This window comes from Rattus norvegicus, chromosome 13, assembly GCF_036323735.1.
Source record: "Rattus norvegicus strain BN/NHsdMcwi chromosome 13, GRCr8, whole genome shotgun sequence".
NCBI lineage: Eukaryota > Metazoa > Chordata > Mammalia > Rodentia > Muridae > Rattus > Rattus norvegicus.
This window is the reverse complement of record NC_086031.1, coordinates 50,034,762-50,057,793: the sequence shown is the minus strand read 5'-3', so window position 1 is coordinate 50,057,793 and position 23,032 is coordinate 50,034,762. Positions and strand designations below refer to the sequence as shown.

The 23,032-nt window shown below is 49.6% G+C and overlaps 2 protein-coding genes across 2 annotated transcripts in view; both read right to left on the bottom strand.

The window, feature by feature from the left end:
- Nucleotides 1-12,126, bottom strand: part of Cacna1s (calcium voltage-gated channel subunit alpha1 S) — a 70,236-nt gene extending 58,110 nt beyond the window's left edge. Inside the window, 2 exon segments of the mRNA NM_053873.1 lie at nucleotides 10,267-10,372; nucleotides 11,808-12,126. Of these exon segments, the coding sequence (NP_446325.1) occupies nucleotides 10,267-10,372; nucleotides 11,808-11,959 (258 nt within the window). The 5' untranslated portion in view covers nucleotides 11,960-12,126.
- A 679-nt stretch (nucleotides 12,127-12,805) lies between these two features.
- Nucleotides 12,806-14,274, bottom strand: Ascl5 (achaete-scute family bHLH transcription factor 5). The gene is given in 1 exon segment (NM_001398588.1): nucleotides 12,806-14,274. A coding segment is annotated over 1 exon segment (567 nt). The 5' UTR covers nucleotides 14,048-14,274; the 3' UTR covers nucleotides 12,806-13,480.
- Between the last annotated feature and the right edge of the window lie 8,758 nt (nucleotides 14,275-23,032).

The following is a 23,032-nucleotide window of genomic DNA, read 5'->3' as shown; positions in this document are numbered from 1 at the left end:
GGGAAGTTGCTATATTTAGCCTGATGAACCCTTGCTCAAACGGCCATGACGTGGATGGGTCACTTGTGTTAGTCTTCATCTTCCTCCACACTAACTTCTGGTCAAGTGGGCAAACATGTTGGGACTGTGTAGCTATGGCGCTGGGGCTGAGTGACAGGAGCAGAGGTAGGGAAAGCAGCAGGCCTGACCTAGAAGGGCTGGGGACGGGACTGTCCCTGATGATAATAACAATGAAGCCTGTTAAGTAGCACTTATATGTCAGGACTTGTTCTAGACACACACGCGCACACACACACAGACATACACACATACACACGCCACACGCGCACACACACACACACCACACACACACCACCACCGCCACCACCACCACACACACAGACATACACACATACACACCCCCACACACACCACACACACACATGCATACCGCACACACACATACCATACACACACCACACACAAACACACACACACACCACACACACACCAACACAAATATCACACACACACCACCACACACACACATACACACACCACACACACACCACCACAAACACACACCACACACACACTATCACACACACACACCACATACAAACACACACACAAACACCATACACACACACCACACAAACACCACACACCACACACACACACAAACACCACACACACACACCACACACACACACACACACACATCACACACACCACCACCACCACCACCACACACACACACACTCAGTGATGGAGGCCCTGTGCAGTAAGCGCCCTCACACACTGTAGAGTAAGCCAAAGCACACCACCCAGCCAAGAGGCAGAGCTGAGACGTGTGCAGAGAGCCTAAGTGGCCACCCCACAGTCTCCCACTGTGCCTTAGTGGAGAGGGAGAGACATTTACATGCACAAGTAGACATCGTCCCTGCAGGCCTGGGCACAGTGCACCTGTGGCTATGAGCTATCAGGGCTGGAGGGGCAGGAATACCTATGTCCCAGGCTGTGTGTGAGGTCACTTCACAGAGACCTAGCAGTTCTGAAAGGGGAGGTAACGGTCCCTGCTCACAGGATGGGCAATGGAGACAGTTTTGGGATGTGCTAACAACAATGGTGCAGGCTTGTCTGACTTAAAAGCTCTTTGGTTTCCCCTAGTGTGCCGGAAAGGCTGCAGAGTGTGTCACATACCAGGGACTCTCCCAAGGCTTTATTGTTCAGCCTCATTTGGTGTGTTGGTGGGAGGGAGACAGATTTGGCAGGGGACAGGGTGTCCAGAAAGGGACCTGAGCTCTTTCCACGGAGAGAGGGTAAGCTCTGGGGTGGGGCAAAGGCCAGGAATCGGTTTTATGTTCACAGTTCCTTATTGGGAGCTCTCTAACATCAACGTCAGGAGCTTTGTGCCGCAGGGTCCCTCTGTTCCTTGGAGTGGGTGACCCAGACAAGTAACTGTCCCTAGATCTCCAGATTGTTCTAGAACAACCTGGCACTGACCTTCTGGAAGCAAGGCCAGAGCAGAGCCCTGCTGAAGGTCCAGCTTCCCCAGCTGGTGAAGCAGAGTGGGCCACTGGTTGCAGGCATCAGCAGGACATTCTGGGCCCTATAAAAAGACAAATGCCCTGTCTGCCAGAGGCTTAGCCTCCAGCCTGCGCAGGACGCCGGGTAGCAACCTGAACCCCAGGAATGTGGCAGAGGCCTGGAGTGTCCTATGATGGCTTAGGGTTGGTTGCTCTGGAGCTGAGAAGGAACTGAATGGGTGGCAGTCTGGAGAGTAACTCACAGGGTCCACGTAGGAGGCAATATCGTCTAGGACTGTTAGGAAAAACCATCCAGAACTTAGAAGCAGGGTGCCAGACTACTAATGTCAAGGTGGAATTTTACTAATGTTTAACATTTATTCTTCCGTTTGTTTGTTTGTTTAGTTAGTTATTGGAGGAGGGCGAGTGTGCCATTGTGTGAATGTAGAAACCAGAGAGGACAACTCGTGGGAATTGATTCTCTCCTTTTACCAGGTGGGTCCTGGGCATCTGACTCGGGGCATCAGGCCTGGCAGCAGGCACCCCTACTTACTGAGCCATCTGGCCAGACCCACAATGGAATATTATATAAGTTATTTAACTGTCTAAGGCAGGGTCTCTCCACCTCAGCCCTAACTGACAGTGGGGTCAGATATTATGACTGTCCTATACCAGGAGTTCATGTATACCCGTCATGCGTCAATTCCTCTATGCCATGGTTCTAGACATTGCAAATGTCCCTTGATGGCAGGAACACTCCTTTTGTCCTTCCTTTAGAAACCACTGCCTTGAGGGGCGTTCCTGTGTTTCATTCTCACTACTGGGTCCTGAGAGATGGGCTATGTAGAGACGTAGTCCCCACGGTTAGCTTTCTTGCCCATAGACTGTGTATACCATCACTAGTCTTGTGTCCTTTCTCCACTGCCATTAACCCTCTTCCTTCAGTTCTCTGTGAACCAGCCTCACCCTCCCGCTCATTCTCCTGAGTGGGTTCATTGCTGACACATGCTCTTTCTTTCTCTGTCTTAATCAGTTATGGCTGACTCTGTGAATGTCATACTTTGACCCAGGATTGCTTTGAATGAAGAGATTGTAGCAAACGCAATCTGTTTATCATTGGTAATTAGGACCGTGATCATCATGGGTGGTTCTCAAGGGTCCCCTAAGGTCAGCCATGGCGCTCCCGAAAAGTTCCTTTGAAGTCAGAGCAGGAGCAGCCCCTTTTCAAAGCTTGGGTTCGGGGCAAGACAGGAGAGTCTGGGGCTGGGCTGGGGTGCAGGCTTTCATCTTGTTTCTCAGCTGCATGAGATGTGTTGCTTTCCTTGTTAGGACAGCTCAGCGACTGCCACCTTTTAACTACTCTGACAATGGCATCCCTTCGGGGTCTCTCCCTTAGCCTTTATTGTCCCAGAAGAATGCTAAGCAGGGCTGCACCAGTCACAGCCCTCATCCCCACCCTGAGCCAAGACACAGCAAAGTTCTCTCTTGGGTAAGTCAGTCTCCAAGGCTAGACCGGACACCCCCAGCATCTTCTCTGTCCTGAGCAACCGTTTCACAGCAGGATTACTACAGTGAGAGGCTAGAATTCTGATTGCTTCCTCCCCTGCCCTCTCTCTTCCAGTGCTGACTGCTCTACAAAGGACTCAGGCATGGTCTGGAGCCAGCTGGGCCAGGTGGTTATTTAGCCTCTTTGTATCTTCCTGAGGTGATGCTGACTGGGAAGCATATAAACTACACTGTATAGAAGGGGGCCTTCCGCAAACACTCAGTGTTGCTGTTGCCCATGATGGTGATGGGGAACTAGGAAGGCAGGTCAGACACACTAGGGACTCAAAGAGAGACGAAGGGCTAAAGCGAACAGGTACAGATGGAGGGTTGAATGGAGAGGGATTCGTTTCCCCCCACCCCCCATTACTGGGGATTGAATCTAGGACCTTACGGATACTGGCCAAGAGTATTGAACTACATTCCCTCAGCAGAAGGATTTTTTTATGGCATAATCATTCGGCTCAGCCACTGGAGATTGTATCCTTGGAACATGGAGACCCTCAACATGAAGCTCCCAATGTTAATGTATATGGTGCTACAGCCTAGATCGTCATTCACACCGAAACCTCTCTCAAGTATGCCAGGTTATTCCACCACAAACAAGGCTACCAACAGAATGTGGAGATTATACAATATGTCCAAGAACACATCTTCATGAAGGGAGTGGGACTCTAGAATATCTATTCCAGTCCAGATCCATTGCCCTAACCACCGTGCTATACTGCTCCTCCAATGTGACTGATTAGAACCCGCACCCCTGTCCATCACTGGGTCATAAGACTTTCCAGAACACAATACCAACAGTCCAGTCCTTATCTTGCTACCCCTTTACTGATTGTATATCCCCATAACTTCTTGCCTTATCTGGGCCTCAGTTTCCTCTTTTGTTCGGGAAGGACCTGTGGCTTCCCTGCTAATATACAATAGGCAGAGGCAGAGGGTACCCGAGGCTTAAATACAGGTCTAGTGCTCTCATGGAGTGCTAGATGGAGAGAGAGTGTGGGAGGGAACTTGGAGCGGGGGCAGCCTGTGGGAGCCCATCCTCTCAGGCAAGTGCCAGGGCACTCAGTCATAGCCATGCTCCAACACGCAGACTCGACTTGTGCAAGGCACTAACAGGAAGCCATTTTTGCCTGCTCTACATACTAGCCAGTCTGGCATATGCCACAGCAGGAGACATTTGTCACCCTGCAGGACCAATTGTCCAAGTTGTAGGCACAGGCGCCTGTAACCAAAATGGTTGATTATGCACTTTGGAAGACTCTTTTTTTTTATTATTCTTTTCTTTCAGAGCTGGGGACCAAACCCAGGGCCTTGCGCTTGCTAGGCAAGCACTCTACCACTGAGCTAAATCCCCAACCCTTGATTATGCACTTAAACTTACTCCCCAAGCTGCCTTTCTGAGTGACACTACCACTTGTCTGTCCCCTGCTCTGAAACCCACAGTCGTGTTTGCCTTCCATAAGCTCTGTCTCTACACCCTTCTTCAGCCAGTCACCTTCGATAGTCTACAAGTCCCATCCTGCCCATTACACAAAATCTTTCTCAAGACCACCCTCTTAACCGTCTCCATCCTCAGGGCCTGCTTCAGTTCCTGCAGGGGCAGTGTTGTGCGCCTTTCCTAGAGCTCATCCCACCCCACGTGAGGGCCCAAAAAGCTTTAAAAAATACTACCCTAACGGGGTGGAGAGATGGCTCAGCGGTTAACAGCACCAGCTGTTCTTCCAGAGGACCTGGGTTCATTTCCCAGTGCCACATTTCCACGTGGAATAAAAATAAATACATTTTTTTTAAAAAAAATGCAAAACCACTTTGCCCATGTAGTTCCTTCAACCCAAACCCTCTTTCTGCTGAGCCTTCCTGGGTGCCATGAAGTCATGCTCCCACCCCACCCCTCATCCCTCACCAAGCACCTGGGCTATCACTGGGAATGAGAACAGGGGTTGGGACTCCATTCATATGAAAAGGGAAGATTTTTTTCCCCCAAAAAGTAGGAAGTCCCCACTCATAAAGGTGCTAAAACAAAACAAAATCTATCTTTTTCCACACCATCTTTAGATGGCCGTGTATGGCATTACCTGTCACTGGACTACTGTATGGGTAAGGTCACACCTTCTGCTAAGACCTCTTCTACTATCCTCACCACCAACAGTCGCCATCCTGGGACCCCTCCAGATATAAAGAAGGGGAACCAGACACTCCTCCATCACACAAAGCGGCTACTGCAAACCATGGTGAGTAGGCAAAACCTACGGGCGTCTAGCCCTCCACTCCAGGAGGCACTGTGTCCTTAGATGGGGGCTGTGCCTTAGACTCTCCACTCTGCAGAGCAGCCCACCGTGTGGGCTATGGCAGGGCAGACCAGGGTGAGGATATCTACAACCATGTCCGTCCTTCTCACTCCCAGTTTTCAGTCAGAGAGCCCAGGGCCCCGGGGAAGAAGAATCTAAGAGCCTATGCTTAGAGTCAGAGGATGGCAGAATTCAAGAGTTTGTGGGGGTCGAGTCTTCAAGCTGCCAGGGTCACTGTCCCAGGGGACTCTACTTAAAACACAAATTCAAAGGTGAAAAGAAAATTTCAACCCAGAGCATTCATTCCAAGGGCTGAACAGATACATAGTCACAGACTGGTCCTGCCGATACATAGTCACAGACTGGTCCTGCCGATACATAGTCACAGACTGGTCCTGCCGATACATAGTCACAGACTGGTCCTGCCGGCATCCTTCAGGCCTTGGGTTAAACATTCAAACTTTTGGGAGCCTCTCTGACCCCAAGACTGGTGTCGATTCTCTTCCTCAGGCCTTGCGTGTTGCTCATTTCATTTTTAAGTACACATTTAACTGGTTATATTGTAATTAGTTATCTAATTGGCTTAATTAATTGAGCTCCCATGAAGATGGGAACTGTCCTCTTGGTTCACAATGACATCTGGGGGGTATTTCTAGGCACTGAATATGTATTTATAAAACAGGAAAACTAAGTCAGATTTCATCTTAGAGTCGTCCCTTTTAAAAGATAAGTGTTGTAGACAACTGGAATATTGCCAACTTTCTGTAGGCTCAAAGTCACCAGAAGGATAAGGGAGAGATAAATACTAAATCCACCTTCCTTCTGCTCTGTCCCTGCTCATTGTCCTCTTCTGGGTTTTGGGGGAGATAATTATGATGGACAAGTAGTGCTGAGGGGGCCCTAGGACACTGAGGGGGCCCTAGGATGCTGAAGAGACCCCAGGATACTTAGGGGGCCCTAGGATGCTGAGAGGACCTCAGGATGCTGTGGGGGATCTCCGGATGCTGTAGGGACCACAGGATGCTGATGGGGCTTCAGGGTGCTAAGGGGACCTCAGGAGTTGGGGAGAGGCTTAGGCTGAAGCAGCCTTTGACCCTGCGTGTGGCCTACAGGGTCAGACCAGAGGTTCTTCCCAGGTAATTGCTGTCTCCAGGAGTGCTGCCTTGCCAGGTGATGCTGGCTCACTTGCCCTCTTCTAGGGCACTCACTATGGTATGTCTCTGAGCTCCAGATTTGACTGAAGCTCTGAAGCTCCAGGCCACAGACTAAAGGCAAACACCACATTCAGTTATCCATTTTGTTTTCAATTTGGAAGACCATATAATCACTAAGGTGTGATTTGATGTCCTTAAAAGCAGGCAGCTTCTTTCAAAATACTCAACTTCATGTGTGTGTGTGTGTGTGTGTGTGTGTGTGTGTGTGTGTGTGTGTGTGTGTGTTTGTGTGTGTGTGTTCATGCATACACACGTATGCCCATGTGAGTATGTGCATGTTCATGCATGTGTAGATGCATGTGTACATGTGTGTACATGCATGTGAAGACCAGAGGATAACCTGGGGTGGTATCACTCCTCAGGAGCTGTCCACCTTGTTTTTTGAGCTAGAGTGTCTCTCTGGGAACTGGGGTTCACGGATTCCCCTGGGAAAGCTGGCCAGTGAGCCCTGGGGAGCCTTTCGCCCCCACCTCCCAGTGCTAGGATCATAAGCAGATACTACCAAAAGCTTTCAGTTTCTTAAAGTACTCGTGGAATCAAGTCATGAAGTCACAAAGCACAGGGTGGGCCAATAACTCTCCCTAAATCCATGGACATGGGTGATTGAGCTTCCTCTGCAGAAGCCCCCAGTTGCACACAGCAGCTCCTCTGGCAGCAGAAGCTGCACTGGCTCTGCCTTTGCCGAGTCCCACTCCTCTTCCATTCCAGGAACTCGGTTATTTCCATACCCAGCAAGTACACATTTAGCACCCAGCTTCTACCCAATTCAGAATAGATTACCATGGAAACAAGCCTGAGGAGAGGCAGAGATGCACACTCTGGCCCTGGATGCATGCAGATGGGCCCCCTCTCTCCAAACTCTGTGGTTTCAATGCAGAGGAAAGCCCTGTAGAATGGGACTCGATTGTCCTGTCCTGGTGTGTGTGTGTGTGTGGTGTGTGTGTGGTGTGTGTGTGGTGTGTGTGTGGTGTGTGTGTGGTGTGTGTGTGGTGTGTGTGTGTGGTGTGTGTGTGTGTGGTGTGTGTGTGGTGTGTGTGTGTGTGGTGTGTGTGTGTGGTGTGTGTGTGGTGTGTGTGTGTGGTGTGTGTGTGTGGTGTGTGTGTGTGTGGTGTGTGTGTGTGTGGTGTGTGTGTGGTGTGTGTGTGTGGTGTGTGTGTGTGTGGTGTGTGTGTGTGATGTGTGTGTCTGTGTGTGTGTCTGTGTGTGTAATGTGTATGTGGTATGTGTGTGTGGTGTCTGTGTGTGTGTCTGTGTGTGTGTGGTGTGTGTGTGTGGTGTGTGTGTGTGGTGTATGTGTGTGTGGTGTGTGTGTGTATGTGTGTGGTATGTGTGTGTGGTGTGGTGTGGTATGGTATGTGTGTGTGGTGTGGTGTGTGTGTGTATGTGTGTGTTGTGTGTGTGTTGTGTGTGTGTGGTGTGTGTGTGGTGTGTGTGTGTGGTGTGTGTGTATGGTGTGTTGTGGTGTGGTGTGTGTGTGGTATGGTGTGTGTGTGTGTGTGGTGTGGTGTGTGTGGTGTGTGTGTGTGTGGTTTGGTGTGTGTGTGTGGTGTGGTGTGTGTGTGTGGTGTGGTGTGTATGTGTGTGGTGTGGTGTGTGTGTGTGGTGTGTGTGTGTGGTGTGGTGTGTGTGTGTGTGTGGTGTGTGTGGTGTGGTGTGTGTGGTGTGTGTGTGTGGTGTGGTGTGTGTGTGGTGTGGTGTGTGTGTGTGGTGTGGTGGTGGTGGTGGTGTGTGTGTGTGTGTGTGTGTGTGTGTGTGTGTGTGTTAGTAGAGGGGTAGCTGAGGCCTCCTGGATACTGAACAAGTATCTCACCCCTGAGTCACATCCCTTGTCAGCCCTTTGTTTCTCAGTGGATTTCTCTAGAAGTTTGCCTCCCTATGGATACGTCTAAAAGAAGGGCAAGGGGGGCTGGAGAGATGGCTCAGTGGTTAAGAGTGATTGCTGCTGGGGTTGGGGATTTAGCTCAGTGGTAGAGCGCTTGCCTAGGAAGCGCAAGGCCCTGGGTTCGGTCCCCAGCTCCGGAAAAAAAAAAAAAAAAAAAAAGAGTGAGTGCTGCTCTTGCAGGGGACCTGAGTTCAGTTGCCAGCACCCACGCTGGGCAGCTCGAAACTGCCTTTAACTCCAGTTCGAGGGGTTCCAATGGCATCTTCCAGCCTCTGAGGACATTATACCCTCCCAGTCGTGCATGTATACAAAGAATGAATAAAGGTATTTTTAAAATACACATAAGAATAAATTCCAAAGACAGGAAGACCAGGGTATGAGGCCCTTTTGGAAGCTTATATGGGTGCCACCCAGCATGATGTACCTAGACTCCAATCCTCAAGGGTTGCAGGTGGGGTTTTGTTGTTTTATTATCTATCTATCTATCTATCTATCTATCTATCTATCTATCTATCTATCTATCTCTATCTCTCTCTCTCTCTCTATCTATCATATCTTTGTGTGTCTATCATCCATCCATCTATCTATCATCTATCTATCTATCTATCTATCATCTCTCTGTGTCTGCCTGTCTATCATCTATCTATCTATCATCTATCTATCTATCATCTCTCTGTGTCTGCCTGTCTATCATCTATCTATCATCTATCTATCTATCTATCTATCTATCTATCATATCTTTGTGTGTCTATCATCCATCCATCCATCTATCTATCATCTATCTATCATCTATCTATCATCTCTCTGTGTCTGCCTGTCTATCATCTATCTATCTATCTATCATCTATCTATCTATCTATTTTTCTATCTATCTATCTATCTATCTATCTATCTATCTATCTATCTATCTATCATCTCTCTGTGTGTCTGTCTATTATCTATCTATCTATCTATCTATCTATCATCTCTCGGTGTGTCTGTCTTCTATCTATCTATCATCTATCTATCTATCATCTCTCTGTGTCTGTCTGTGTATCATCTATCTATCTATCTATCATCTCTCTGTGTGTCTGTCTATCATCTATCTATCATCTCTCTGTGTCTGTCTGTGTATTATCTATCTGTCTATCTATCTATCTGTCTATGTATCTATCTATCTATCATCTCTCTGTGTGTCTGTCTATTATCTATCTATCTATCATCTCTCTGTGTGTCTGTCTATTATCTATCTATCTATCATCTCTCTGTGTGTCTATTAACTATCTATCTATCTATCTATCTATCTATCTATCTATCTATCTACCTATCTACCTTTTCAGAGATCTAATTTACACCATGGAGATCACTGCAAAGATTCAATAATTCAAAGATGAGAACCACTCACTGTAGAATTTGCTGTGTTGCTGGTGAAGGGTCAGGAAAGAGTGCACTGGAGGCCTGTGATGCCCTTTCTAAAGATTTCTATATCAAATGTCCCCGTCTGGACTCTAACCAAGAAGGTGGTTAGTGCTTTCCATCTCTGGTTCACCCTGCTGAGGCCCCAGCTTCTACATCTGTCTCAGTTCTACATCAATGAGCTTGGGAAAGCTCGGTGAGTTTGTACCTGGTGGGTGCTTGGCATTGTGAATGCTGCCTGACAGGTATCATGGAATTGGACTGAACCCGCTTAGTCTGGTAAGCTTCGGGACCACTGAGTAGCTCGGCAGTGTGAGGTCATCAGTCTGCACTGTGAGGGACCCATGACAGCAGCATCTCCCACCAAAACCAAGTGCAAGGTGACTCCCAGGCTGGAGCTGCAAAACTTGAGAGGAAGGCTTTCTTACCAGGCCAAGGTTCAGAGTGTTGTTGTCATCCTCTGGCATGGGCAGGTACACTGCCAGGGCCACACAGTTGGCGAAGATGGTGAGCAAGATGATGGTCTCGAAGGGTCTAGAACCAGGGTTAAGGAAAGACCTCGTGCAATCTGTGGGATTTGGGGGATTGAGGGCAAGAAATTCCTAAAGGCCAGTTTGCACAATCACTATAATTCTAAGAGATAGTCAGGCCATACAATGATTTGTAGGGACTTGTACCCCAAAATGGCTTGGGGGTCCTGGAGTTTGATTATGTTCAGGCTGAATAGAACTGGGGACAGGAGTTAGGGGAGTGGAGAGGAAACCAGATTTTCAGAGCTATGTGACACACACTCATGTGTGCAGGCTTGCACTCCCAGATACACCTCTCCCCACCCCCGTGGCCCCCAGTGGCCAGTTCTAGGGGCTCTCTGAGATCTGCCCTCCCTGACTGGCTGGCCATTTAGGAAGCAAATGTGAGGAGGGAAAGTCAGAGTCTTTGGTGTATTGGTGGGGTGGGGCGCGAAAGGCATACTATGTAGATAGATTTGGATCAAACCCCATTTTCTTCCCAGAAGTTTCAGTGTTTAAAGAGAGGCAGGGGATGGGGTTGGCATGTAAAAGATCTGTAGGAGGAGTGGGCTCAGGATTGTAGAGTAGAGAAAGGAGAGACCCTGTCAGGGGAAACAGCTCTCTCCAGAGATGGCAAGGAGGTGATGTGGCTTGGCACAGTGTAGCAGTGAGGATCAGACCGACCCCAGACCCACTGTCTCTACATGGCTCCGTGGCTCTCTTACCCTTGCGTCTATTCCCAGTTCTCTTTTCCCCCAAGGAACAGCTGATGGAATCCCATTCTTCCAGAGCACGTCAAAAACATTTCAAATATTCCTGACTCTCAGAACCCACTCAACACAGGCCTCCTCTCTGCAGTCCCTCCTTTCCCCCAAATAACCCAGATATTGTCATTGTTATTTCCAGAACAAACCCAGAGAGAGATTGAGGTCCCTGCCCCCAGGGCACTACTTCTGAGCTAAAACATCCAAGTTTGCTCGTCAGCATCCAAGAGCCAATAAGAGCAGGCCTCCCCTCAAATCTATTTCTCCAGTTTCATTTGTAACTGGGACTAGGGCCAGTGGAACTTGTCCCTGGACTGTCACTCCTTCTCCACCCTCCCTCTGTGGAGGATTTCCTCAGGAGCTGCTCTGTCTTTCATCTTGTGCAAAGCCTTAGGTGGCACCCCATGATGACAGAGACCTGAACACACTTAGAAAGACTCCCATGAACACAGGCCCTCCCCAAGATGCTCGGTAGCTCGATGGCTGTCACCTATGACCCAAGTGTTCTCCTCAGGTTCCAAGGAGCCTCTTTCCATTGTGGTGGAGACCTCCCTTCCTGCTGGCCTGCGGTAGGTTCACCCATTTTCCAAGAGCCTGGTCACCTTGATGCTGAAAGTCTGAGCTTTGTGACCACCCCAGCCTCCCACCGCTCCCACCGCTCCCTGCTCCATCTTGCCCAGGCACTGAAAAGGATACTTCCACTCCACGACGCTGATGCAGGCCTTCCTCAGGGGGTTCTGGAGAGTCAAGCAGAGCAAGGCCCGGGGTGGCCTCGGCAGAATCTCAGGAACGGGTTTCTTAGGCTGCTTCTTCCTCAGGCCCTCATCCTGGGGTGAGGACGGCTCCATGGCTTTCCCTGACACCCCTCCCTTCCCTCACTCCCCCGGTCCACTGCCCTCTCCTCCCTGTGTCCCCAGTGCCCCCACCTTGGGGACTGGACCTGACTGAGCCTATCCTGCTGAGGCAGTCAGACAGGGCGGGCGGACGGGTGTGGGGGTGGGAGGATTACTCTCTCTGCTCCCAGAGAGTAAAATTAGCCCCTCCTGCCCAGCCCAAGCTCCCGCAGCCAGACAGCTGTCATTCCTTCCAGTCCAGCCAGTGACATCCCAGTCTGCCCCCAAGGAGGCAAGGGCTAGGAGTAAAGGGGTGACTTTTTATATCCAGGCTTGGGATGAGGTGGGGGCAATGGGAGGCAGGAAGGCCTCCCAGCTGGGGCAGTGGGGTTCAGGGAGAGCAGCCTGTGCAGTGGAGCCACAAACTTCAGACAGGTCCCTCGTATGGAGATTGAGTTTCTCTCCACCCTAGCTCCGTGGCTCTGTCCAGAGAAAGTGTTGGGAGTGTTGGCTTAGCTCAGCCTATCTTCACTCTCGCCAGTCTCAGTGCTTGTCAGGATCTGACCAGGACCCCTCTCACACTTGCCGCCCTCATGCCTTCTCCTGTCAGATACGGAGCCACTCTCTTACTAGAGGAAAAGACTCCAGGCAAGCTTGAGTGTGCACTGTTCTCACAGGGCCCCTGGCCCTCCGATCCCTCACTGTACAAGGTCTGTGTGCTTTCTCTCCAGAGCCCTGACCTCTCCAGCGTTCAGTCTCAGCAGACACTAAAGCTCTCCGGAAATATTAGTTGACTGCACTTGCTAGCGAACACCCCCAAGGTGGAGGGTGGGCATAGACAATAATTCAGGAATCACAAAATTCAACAATCCCTTTTTATTTAGCTCTTGATGTAAACACAATGTCATTGGACCCTAGAAGCTTACAAGTCTTGGGGTGGGGAAGGTATTTAAGCCCTTAACCTGGGAAAAGACCAGAAGAGACTATACTGAAAAGGGTAAGAGAGGGGAGGTGACCACTCTCTGACAAGGAAGCCAATGGGCACCAGCGACATCACACACACACACACACACACACACACACACACACACACACACACACACACACACACACACACACACACTCCTCCCAAGTCTGTCAGCTCCAGGGTGCTGAATGCAAGCAGCCTGGTTTTAACTTCCCTTGTCCCTCCCTCAGAATTCCTGGTCTTTAGAGGCCATCAAGATCCTCGCTAGTATTTGAGGCCATCTTGTGGAAGGCCCAGGGATGGCGCATAATAGTCAGAGTGCGACTTGGTGTGGTGGACAACAGAGCCGCGCTGAGGCTGGTACAGGAGCTGTCCAGGACTCTGCTCCTCACCGCAGTCATCACCTTCTGGGATCCCTATCTCGCCAACTCTACCCCGGGCCCGCACATCTGGCTCAAGTGGTTGGAGGTGGGATCACAGAATTCGAACACCACTGTCCTGCTCGGCACAGGCGATCCAGAAGCCCCCAAGCTGTTCCCTAGAGAGACAAGTCGAGGCTTCTGGCGAAATCAAAGGCTGGGTTCCTCCGACTCCAAAAAAGGCGAAGGCGAAAAGGAGGACCCACTGGACTCGGCCACCAGGGAGGGGGGCTGCAGCGCGTTACCGTGGCCGGCGTGGGCGGGCGGCGGGGAGGTGGCGGTGGGTGGCGCGCCATCGGGGGCCGCACTCAGCAGCTCCTGCAAGTACTTGATGTAGCGGATGGCGGCGCGCAGTGTCTCCACCTTGCTGAGCCTCTTTTCAGCCAGGGCACCAGGGAGGTGGCCGCGGAGGCGCGCATAGCCCTCGTTCACGCACTTGACCCGCTGCCGCTCGCGCTCGTTGCGTTTCTGGATGAAGGCGGGCTCGAACGGGTAGTCGTAAACCCCGAAGGCACCGGGGAAGGGCACGTAGGGGAACACCCCAGTGTAGGCATCGTAGTAAGACGGCTCGGAGTGTCCCGGGTATAACAGAAAGGGTACGTTGCCCAGGGGCTCAGTGGCTGCCAGCGGCGTCGGTCCTGCAGGGGCCACGACACCCAGCTGTATGCCCCCCGGGGACCCGCGGTCCACCAGAGCTCGACAGAAGTTACTGTTCATTGTTCCCTGTGGAGCTGGACCCAGAGTGAGGCCCTCACCGAATGGCCTCTGCACAGACTCTGTATGGTCCTGACAACGGGGACAAGTCACATCGCTAGCACTCTGGGGTGCCGCGAGTTGCTAAGGCTTCATTTTGCCTTTTTGGGATGGCTTGGACTTCCTAATGTGAGTCATAGCTCCGGACAAGTGCAGAGCCTTCCTTGCAGGGGCTCAGCAGGTACCTGCTGTGATCGTGCCTGCGGTGCCATGAATTGTGCAATCTGAGGACTTTCTCCCTCTTCTCTTCCCTGGTCCTCCTGAACTGAAAGTCTTGCCTCTTCCTGCAGCCCAACACCAGCACTGTCCCTGGCTCTAGCTGCGAGCCTCCGAGCCTCCGAGCCTCCGTGACCAGATCCCCCAGTGCCCAGTCCTTGTTCCTCACTGGATCTTGTTGCAGGATCCCCAATCTGAGGGGACCTGGGCAGAGGCGGAGAGCGTGGCAGCTCAGCAGAAGAGGTCCCAGAACTTTGCTAAAAGTAGAGAAAAGCGAACATATCACTAAGGAAAGGCTTTTGTGGTACTCCTATCTCCAGAAACGATCAGGAGAAGAGAGGGTGGGGATCTGGAGAGCTGTTGGTCTGAGCTCAAATCTTATGTTCACCCCTCAATCGTCAGGTGACGTCCTTGGATGTATTTCCGTCTTTGGAGAGATAGAAAACATCCTTTACAGTTCCTAAGATGGCAACTGAGAGAGTAAGAACACAGCCCCGGAGCACCCGGTAACCTGGCCTAGCTGATAACGGCAGCCGTTAATATTATGTCCTTTAAGAACTCGGATCATCTCCTCACGGCTTCCTTCCAGGGCCTGACATCTAAAACGGGAGACAGCCTACTGGGGGTGGGGCATGGGGGGGGTTAGAGAGGTGGCTTTGCAATCAAGAGCAGGTACTGCTTTGTACAGAGGGCTAGGTTTCCAGCAGCCAGGGGCTCACCAACTGCCTGTGACACTAGCTACGGAGGACTGGAGGCTCACCCGCACATATCCACACACAGAGACGTGACTAACAGTGATAACATCGGTTAAGAGAGATGATGGAACTAGCAGGAGGAGCAGCAGCTATCTCAACACAAGCCTCTCTCTGGTGGAAGGTAACCCTAATTACAAAGCACTTAGTGCTTAGTTATTTCAAAGCTCCCTGAGGGTCAAACTATCACCTGCCCTGTCCCAGGTCCCACGGGTTCAGGAGGACATATGGGTCTCACCCCATCTTGGTGTTCTCCTGTATAACACCTTACAAGGGCACCTTACAAGGTGTCTTTTCTTTTCTTTTCTTTTCTTTTCTTTTCTTTCCTTTCCTTTCCTTTTTTCTTTTGTTTTCTTTTCCTTTCTTTTCTTTCCCCCTTTGGCGACAGGGTTTCTCTGTGTAGCCTTCGCTGCCCCGGAACTCAATCTGTATCTGTCCAAGCTGAGCCCTGTCCCTAGTATGTAATAGATGTTTCATAAATCATGTCTGAATAACCAAGAAAGAGGATTAGGCCAAAAACTGGGTTTGCCAGGGTGTGGCATAATTACACATAGCCATTCCCCAGGTTTCAGAAAGCTGTTATTTTGGAAATAATTGGTCTGTGTTGGGCTTAAGTGCCGCCAGGTTTCATTGGCTATGCTTATCAGATTCCAGCTCTATGTTCTGCCTCTCTGGCCCTGTTCCCTGTCCCCATGAGTGTTCACAGTGTTCTTAAGTGTCCTTGGGGTGCTCAGAGCTCTGTTCTTCGCTCTCCCCTTTGAGCACGATGCTCAGAGTTTACTGAATGGGTGCGTAATCGGCCTGCATTGAGAAAGTTGGGTGTCCCTAGGCCTTGGCTGTGGGCCAGTCTTGTCTATGTGGCAGAAAAGAGCCAACCCTCTCCCTGCCCAAGAAGCTGGTGACAATCGCAGATTTCTGAGTGTCCTCTATACCCTCCCACTTTTGTCCTTTTCACAGGTCTGAGTCTGTCCCCAGTCAGCTTTCTCCTCAATGCTGATTGAGAACAACAGACAAGGTTCCAAAGCCTCAGAGTCTCGCACTTGCTCGAGGGTGGAAGCTGATGTATAAAACATCACGACCAAAATTCTCCCTGCTCTTCTTAACAGACCTCCAGAGCTTCCCACCGATGGTAGCTTGGTCTTAGAATAAGAGTTAGTTTTGGAACAAGAATCTAGATGTCCTGGTGGGGTTTCCAGGTCCCAGCCTGGGCTGTCAAGACTGAGTATCTGAGAATTTGCTCAGGACATGAGTCCCCATGGGCAGGGGTAAGGTTTTTCCTTTTAATGCTAAAGCCGCTCACACTGTGCTGGGCTCATACAGATTGCTCGAGATCCTTGCCAGTAGTATTCTGTGTCTTTAAATTTTTGAAACGGAGACTTGATTATTTATATTTGATCTGACAGAGGGCAGGAGTTTATTTGTATCAATGACAATTTTAAGAACTCGACCTCTCATGCTGATTCAACATTCAGGACTTATTTTTTTTTTTTGGTTCTTTTTTTTTCGGAGCTGGGGACCGAACCCAGGGCCTTGCGCTTCCTAGGCAAGCGCTCTACCACTGAGCTAAATCCCCAACCCCTCAGGACTTATTTTTAAAATAAATAGTCCATGCATTAGTGGGTTTTTTTTTGTTTAAAACTATTCAGAAAGGTGACTCAAACAGAAGCCCACCCCAGTCAGCAAACTTGCCGTGAAATAATGATAATTTTAGCTGTTATTCCTCATGGTGTGTAAGACACTGTTCTCAGTGCTAGTCTCAAACGTCCTCAAGTCCTCACACCATTCTTGTGAGGTAGTTAATATTACCTGATTTTTCAGGTGAGAAAACAGAGACACATAAAGGTTAAGTCATTTGTCCAAGGTCCTGTGGTTAGGAATCATGATGTAATAAATGCTAACCAATCATGTCCAGCTTTCTCCTCTTCTGTGGTAGTTCTCTTGATGACCATCAGGGTATCTGAAAGACTTGGATGCCCTAATGAAGGATCTTATTAAGTTACAGCTCCTGCTAGAGGGATGCCCTACTGCAGTTACAGTTCTAGTATTTAGCCTATGCTAAGAGAAGTCACTCGGGTCACCCCGGGGAAGATGTCTTGCTAGTGGTGGGGTATTGAGTTCTTCTTGGAGCTAACTATTATGAGCTCACCTCTGAGACCATAATGAGAAAATCCTTTCTCTGAGTTTAGAAACACTCACCGCCCCCCCCAAACAAACAAACAAACAAACAAACAAACAAAAAACCAACCAGGAGCAGTGGCCCCCTTCCCAACTTCTAAGATCTATGAGGATCAGAGAACCTGCCTTTGAGCTCCCTGGTAGAAATGACTGTAAACAGCGCCACAGTGTGGTGATGAGAAAAATGCGACTATTTTTAGAGGTCTTGGTCCTTTGCTATCTTGAGAATAAAGGTCCCAGGACCAGAAGGAAGAGCTGTGTGGATTTCTGTCGACTCCATTATTTCTACCCTGAGTTTGTTAAATGTACACATCACATAAACTTTCATTGTACATATATGTGCAGTTATGTGTATTTTGTTATTTGAATAAAAATAAAAAGTGCATGGAGTTAGTATTAGGCACCTTACTAGATAAAGTGGTGGTTCTGAAACAGTGCAGTTCTTCCTGCATATATCATCCCTAAATGCCTTGCTTTCTCACTGCCTTTACTTGGGATGAAGTTGGAGTCTGAGGTCAGAAGATGGCCAGATAATCTCTCCACAGGCAAGCCATGGCTCTGGAAGAAGAATTCAAGTTCTTCACGTTTCTGCTGCATTTCCTGTGCTTCTAAAATATTCAGTGCAGAATGGTGCTTCCTTCCAGCAATGAGACCACTTCCTGAGCCTTCCTTCCATAGCTGCCCTAAACCAGAAGAAGCACTCAGTAGATGGAGATGCTGGCTTTCAGCATCATCCCTCCCAGCCCTGGGCAAGGTAGTCATGAAACCTTTTCTCCAAAGTGCTTCACCAGTCAAACAGTTTGATAAGCACACCCTGCATTCCTCCTCTTGGGGATTCATGGGGTCTTGAGAAGCTCTGCAGCAAAGAAACCTATTTGTGTTGAACCTGAAAATTCAAAATGAGCTACATAACACTTTTAAGAAATGCTTAAGCCTAAAATATACCCTGGGAAACTCTACCTAAACCCAGAATAAGTACTTTAAAACAAGAAGGTCAGGCAGTGGTGGCTCACTTAATCTCAGTACTCAGGAGGCAGAGGCAGACAAATCCTCTGATTTTGAGTCCAGCCTGGTCTACATAGTGCATTCCAGGACAGCTGAAGCTACACAGAAAAATCCTGTCTCAAAAAAAGAAGAAGAAAAGAGGAGGAGGAGGAGGAGGAGGAGGAGGAGGAGGAAGTGGGAGGGAGAAGGAGAGGAAGAAAAAGAAAAGAAAAGAAAAAAGAAGAAGAAAAGAGGAAGAAAAAGAAGAAAAAAGAGCAGAAGGAGGAAGAGGAGGAGCAGGAGGAGGAGGAGAAGGAGAAGGAGGAGGAGGAGAAGAAGAAAAGAAGAAGAAGAAGAAGAAGAAGAAGAAGAAGAAGAAGAAGAAGAAGAAGAAGAAGAAGAAGAGGAGGAGGAGGAGGAGGAAGAGGAGGAGGAGGAGGAGGAGAAGGAGGAGAAGAAGAAGAAGAAGAAGAAGAAGAAGAAGAAGAAGAAGAAGAAGAAGAAGAAGAAGAAGAGGAGGAGGAGGAGGAGGAGGAGGAAGAGGAGGAGGAGGAGGAGGAGAAGGAGGAGAAGAAGAAGAAGAAGAAGAAGAAGAAGAAGAAGAAGAAGAAGAAGAAGAAGAAGAAGAAGAAGAAGAAGAAGAAGAAGAAGAAGAAGGAGAAGAAGAAGGAGAAGAAGAAGAAGAAGAAGAAGAAGAAGAAGAAGAAGAAGAAGAAGAAGAAGAAGAAGAAGAAGAAGAAGAAGAAGAAGAAGAAGAAGAAGAAGAAGAAATGTCATGTCACAACTTTGTCTAATAGCCTATAAATATTTTAGAAGGATAACCTGGCCACTCTCACAAGTATATATTAAATACTTCAAATAAGCATCAACATGAGTAGCCATCTTGGAATATTTTTTTGCTACATGGAATATGATAACTACATCTGTGGGACCAAGCCCCAGGAGACCGGCGGTTACATCCCATGACTGCGAGATCACCTGTACCTCCGATGGGCTGGAAAATGATGCCGTGTCCCCTGGGTTGGCATGACTCGGCAATCTGGATCAGTCCCGCTTGCCCTTGGTCTGCCCAGACTGGTGAGTTCCCTGCAAGGCCCTCGTGTGTTCCTTCCTCGCTGTCCATTCTGTCTAGGGGTTGAGGATACCTGACTGCTCCCCAGCCCCAATTCTACCGCCTTATTACTGAGAAGGACTCGTCTCGAGTGCGCCCTCTGGTGTTTGCTGCTTTGCCTAGCACTCTACTTCCTTGGTCTAATCCTTGAACCTGAGAGGCTGAGAAACGCCACCCATGGCCCTGAAGCCTGGTTGCAATTTACTGTGGTCTAGTTGGTTGATATTTGAGCGTCTTCTTGGCTGGACAGGGGCCCATAGGTTGTTTTTCTTTTAAGAACTATTTATTTTATGTATATGAGTGCACTGTAGCTGTCTTCAGACACCAGAAGAGTTGTGTGTCAAATCCCATTACAGATGGTTGTGAGCCACCATGCTCAGAATTGAACTCAGGACCTCTGGAAGAGCAGTCAGTGCTCTTAACTGCTGAGCCATCTCTCCAGACCCCATTCGCTAGGTTTTAATAGAAGTTGTGATTATTAAGGAGTCGGTTGGAGGCTGGATTTGGGTGAGGGGCCAAGTCTCTCCTAAACCCCCAGTGTTTGTAGTGTTGGAAAGTCACAGGAAGATGATCTGTGACTTCCCACTTCGACCTTCTCAGCCCCAGGACTGAGGAGGAGAACCTTAGAGAGCCTGTTACCCAGGAGGACAAGGGGAAGACAGCCTGAAGTGGCAGCCCTGGCTTTGGGTATTCAACTGACAGCTCTTGTCTCTGACCAAGCAGCCTTAGCCTCAATGTTTCATCCAGAGAGAGTAATGCCACTTACCTCTGTGGCTATTATAGATAGGTATAGTATGGACGGCCATGTGCCAGCCCTAAGAGCTGAGCTTTGGTCAGTAAGGCAGATGGCCCAGGGTAGAACTTCCAAGGGCTCTAGGGCCTCTGGTGGTAGCTATGAGCCAGCTCAGGGTGGTGATGCCTACTATCTTCATGGAAGCTGGCAAACACCCTGATGCCATATCTAACGGCTCTCAGAATCACACCTGCCTGAACAGCCTCATAAAGGGAAATTCTGCACATTAAGTCCCAATTCCCGCCTCAGGTCTGATCTGTCTGTCAACCTGCCCCCACAAATGTCCCCTGAGCTCCTCTGAGGAGCTCTGTGTGAGCTGGGTGCCGGCAAGAGTGATTAGCTGCCCTTCACCTCAGAGGAGGGCAGGACCACATGGCAGTAGTTATGCCTTGTATACACACCTAGCACTCACCCACGTACTCGGCGCTGTTCTAAGCGTGCGGAGAGCTACTCCAAGCCTTCAGGGTCAGAACTGATAGCACCCCTAGTGGCAGATGAAGAAACTGAGGCACAGAGTAGCTAAGTAACACAAGGTCGCATGGTTGGAATAGGCAGGTTGGTTCAAGAGAAGCAGAGGAGAGAATAAGCCGCCCCACATGGTAGAAAGGGAAGCATCCCGTGTTTACATTCGAGCCCTACTCTTAGCTTCTAGGACACGTGGGCAGCACTGTGTGTCTGATGCACCCAGGAACTGATGACCTGAGGAGGAAGTTGGCTAAGCCATTTTGCAAATGGAGGTTCCAGACTGATGTCAAGGGAATACCATCTTTAGCTTTTACGATGTCGTCCCTCATAGCAGCCACCCACCAGGCACCATCCTCTCTTCAGTTTGGGGCCATTTTTCCAATGTCCTTTCAAGCCTGCGCTGAGCTTTGGGAAACGCTGGTCCTCAGTTTATCATCAAGGGACCTGATAGACTCACCCACAGCAACAATGGCCTGCTGACTCAGGAACCAGCGACAACTTAGAATTTGGAACATGCCCAGACCCTACAATAATAGCTAACACTGGAAGCCAGGACCTTCCGTGCCAGTCTCTACTCTAAACAATATCTATCTATCTATCTATCTATCTATCTATCTATCTATCTATCTATCTATCTATCTATCTTGTGTGTATGTGCGTGTGTGTGCGTGTATCATTAATTCTCACTACAGGATAGGTACTGTCTTATCAGTTAGGAGAGCAGACAGAGAGAGGTCACTATGATGATTAAATCATAACTAGGAATCAAGGGGACCTACTTGTATGTGTCCTGGAACAAGCCTGTCATTAGCCAGCCCAGGGAAGAACCTTTATGAGCCCAGGAGAGTGAGCAAGTCTGAGACTCAAAAGAGTGACAGAGCATTTCATACACAATGGCTCATCCAACCAACCCTGCCGCGTTGCTGTGACCCCTGTCCTGAGAGCCACCCCACGGTGTTCAGGAAGACTTTGGGCTCCATCACACTGATCTCGAAGAAAGGCTACGCAGACGAGAAACCTTCCTTTGGACAGTGACGGGTGGTCAGGGTGCAGCGGGCAGCTCTGCTGAAGAAATCTGCTGTGATCCCATAAATGGGATCCCTGGTGCAGAATAGTCAGCCCACAAGCGGGAGCCAGGGGCTGAGATATTGCCCGAGAGAGCTGCCTGTCCTCACCATGGCTTCCTTTGAGGGTCCTGCTCTAGATCCCAGGGCTCAGCTCACATAGGGAGCAGCTCAATGGGGTCCATCTCATTGCCAATCCAGAGGACAGAGGAAAAAGGAAGCCCATGTCCATTTCCATAAAGGATTTCCATAAATCCTTGCAGGATTTCACCAGGGGAAAACCTTTGGGGACCATGGAGACAAGCTTTGAAGTTTCCTAGGGAAAACATCAGACTCAGAACTCATAGGCGGAAAGTGACTCGGTGCTCCAGGGTTCAATGGGCTGAGGTAGCTGAAAGGAAGGGTCAGACAGATATGACTGAGCACCTGGGACACTCCCTGCTGTGTTCACTCTGGTGTTTATGTCACGATCGAACTATGTTGTCTTCAGTGTCCTCCATGAGAGGAAAAGGAGGTTAGTCGAACCAGGATCTGAGATCAGGTTAGACAGCTACCCTAGTCTCCCAACTGCCACCACTTTATCCTCTTCACGATGGCTGATGTCATCACCTCCTCATTCCCCCACGACGATACTGACTTCTCTGATCTGCCTCCTTCCCTTTCTCATCCCTTCCTACCACGATTTAGGACCTGGGGTTCTGGAACTAGCCAGATGTGGCTGAGAATCTGACCTTGGCATTTCCCGGCTTTCAGAGCATGAGTGAGTCTTGGGCCTCTTCTTCTGGATGGGGCCTAGCACCAGTGTTTGCCCCCTGGGCCAGGCCTCTGAGGGCTGCTTGGCTGAGTGCTCAGTAATCAATCAGCAGCTGCTGTTGATGGGGCAGAAACTGGTGTCCAGGCTCTGGATGCCCCAGATTTATCCGTCTAAAACATAACTTGAGACCCCAGAGAGATAACTGATACCTCCTGTGGTCTGGATTCCCTTGCTTGGAACACAGGATTCTGCGACCATCCTCCTCCCTCACACAGTCCCATAGCTATACTACAATGCTGCTCTGTTTGCTTCCTTTTCTCTCCCATCCTTGGGTCCTCTCCTCCAAGCCTGTGTTCATGGGATGTTCCCTTTCAGGGACATTAGCCACTCCCCTCTCTACCCACCCACCCACTCACGGCTCCTCCTCCTCCTCCTCCTCCTCCCCCCTTCTCCTCCTCCTGCTGGGACCCGTCTCTTTGTCTGTGGTACCTTCTCTGTCTGTTTTTTATTATTTTTCTTTCCTCAAAGCTTTTGTCCACCGGTCTCTCCTTCGTCTTAGTCCGTTTGGGTCACTGGTGGGGAACTCTCGCATGCCTACTGACTTTGCTGCACAGTTTTGCATGCCGATCTCTCTA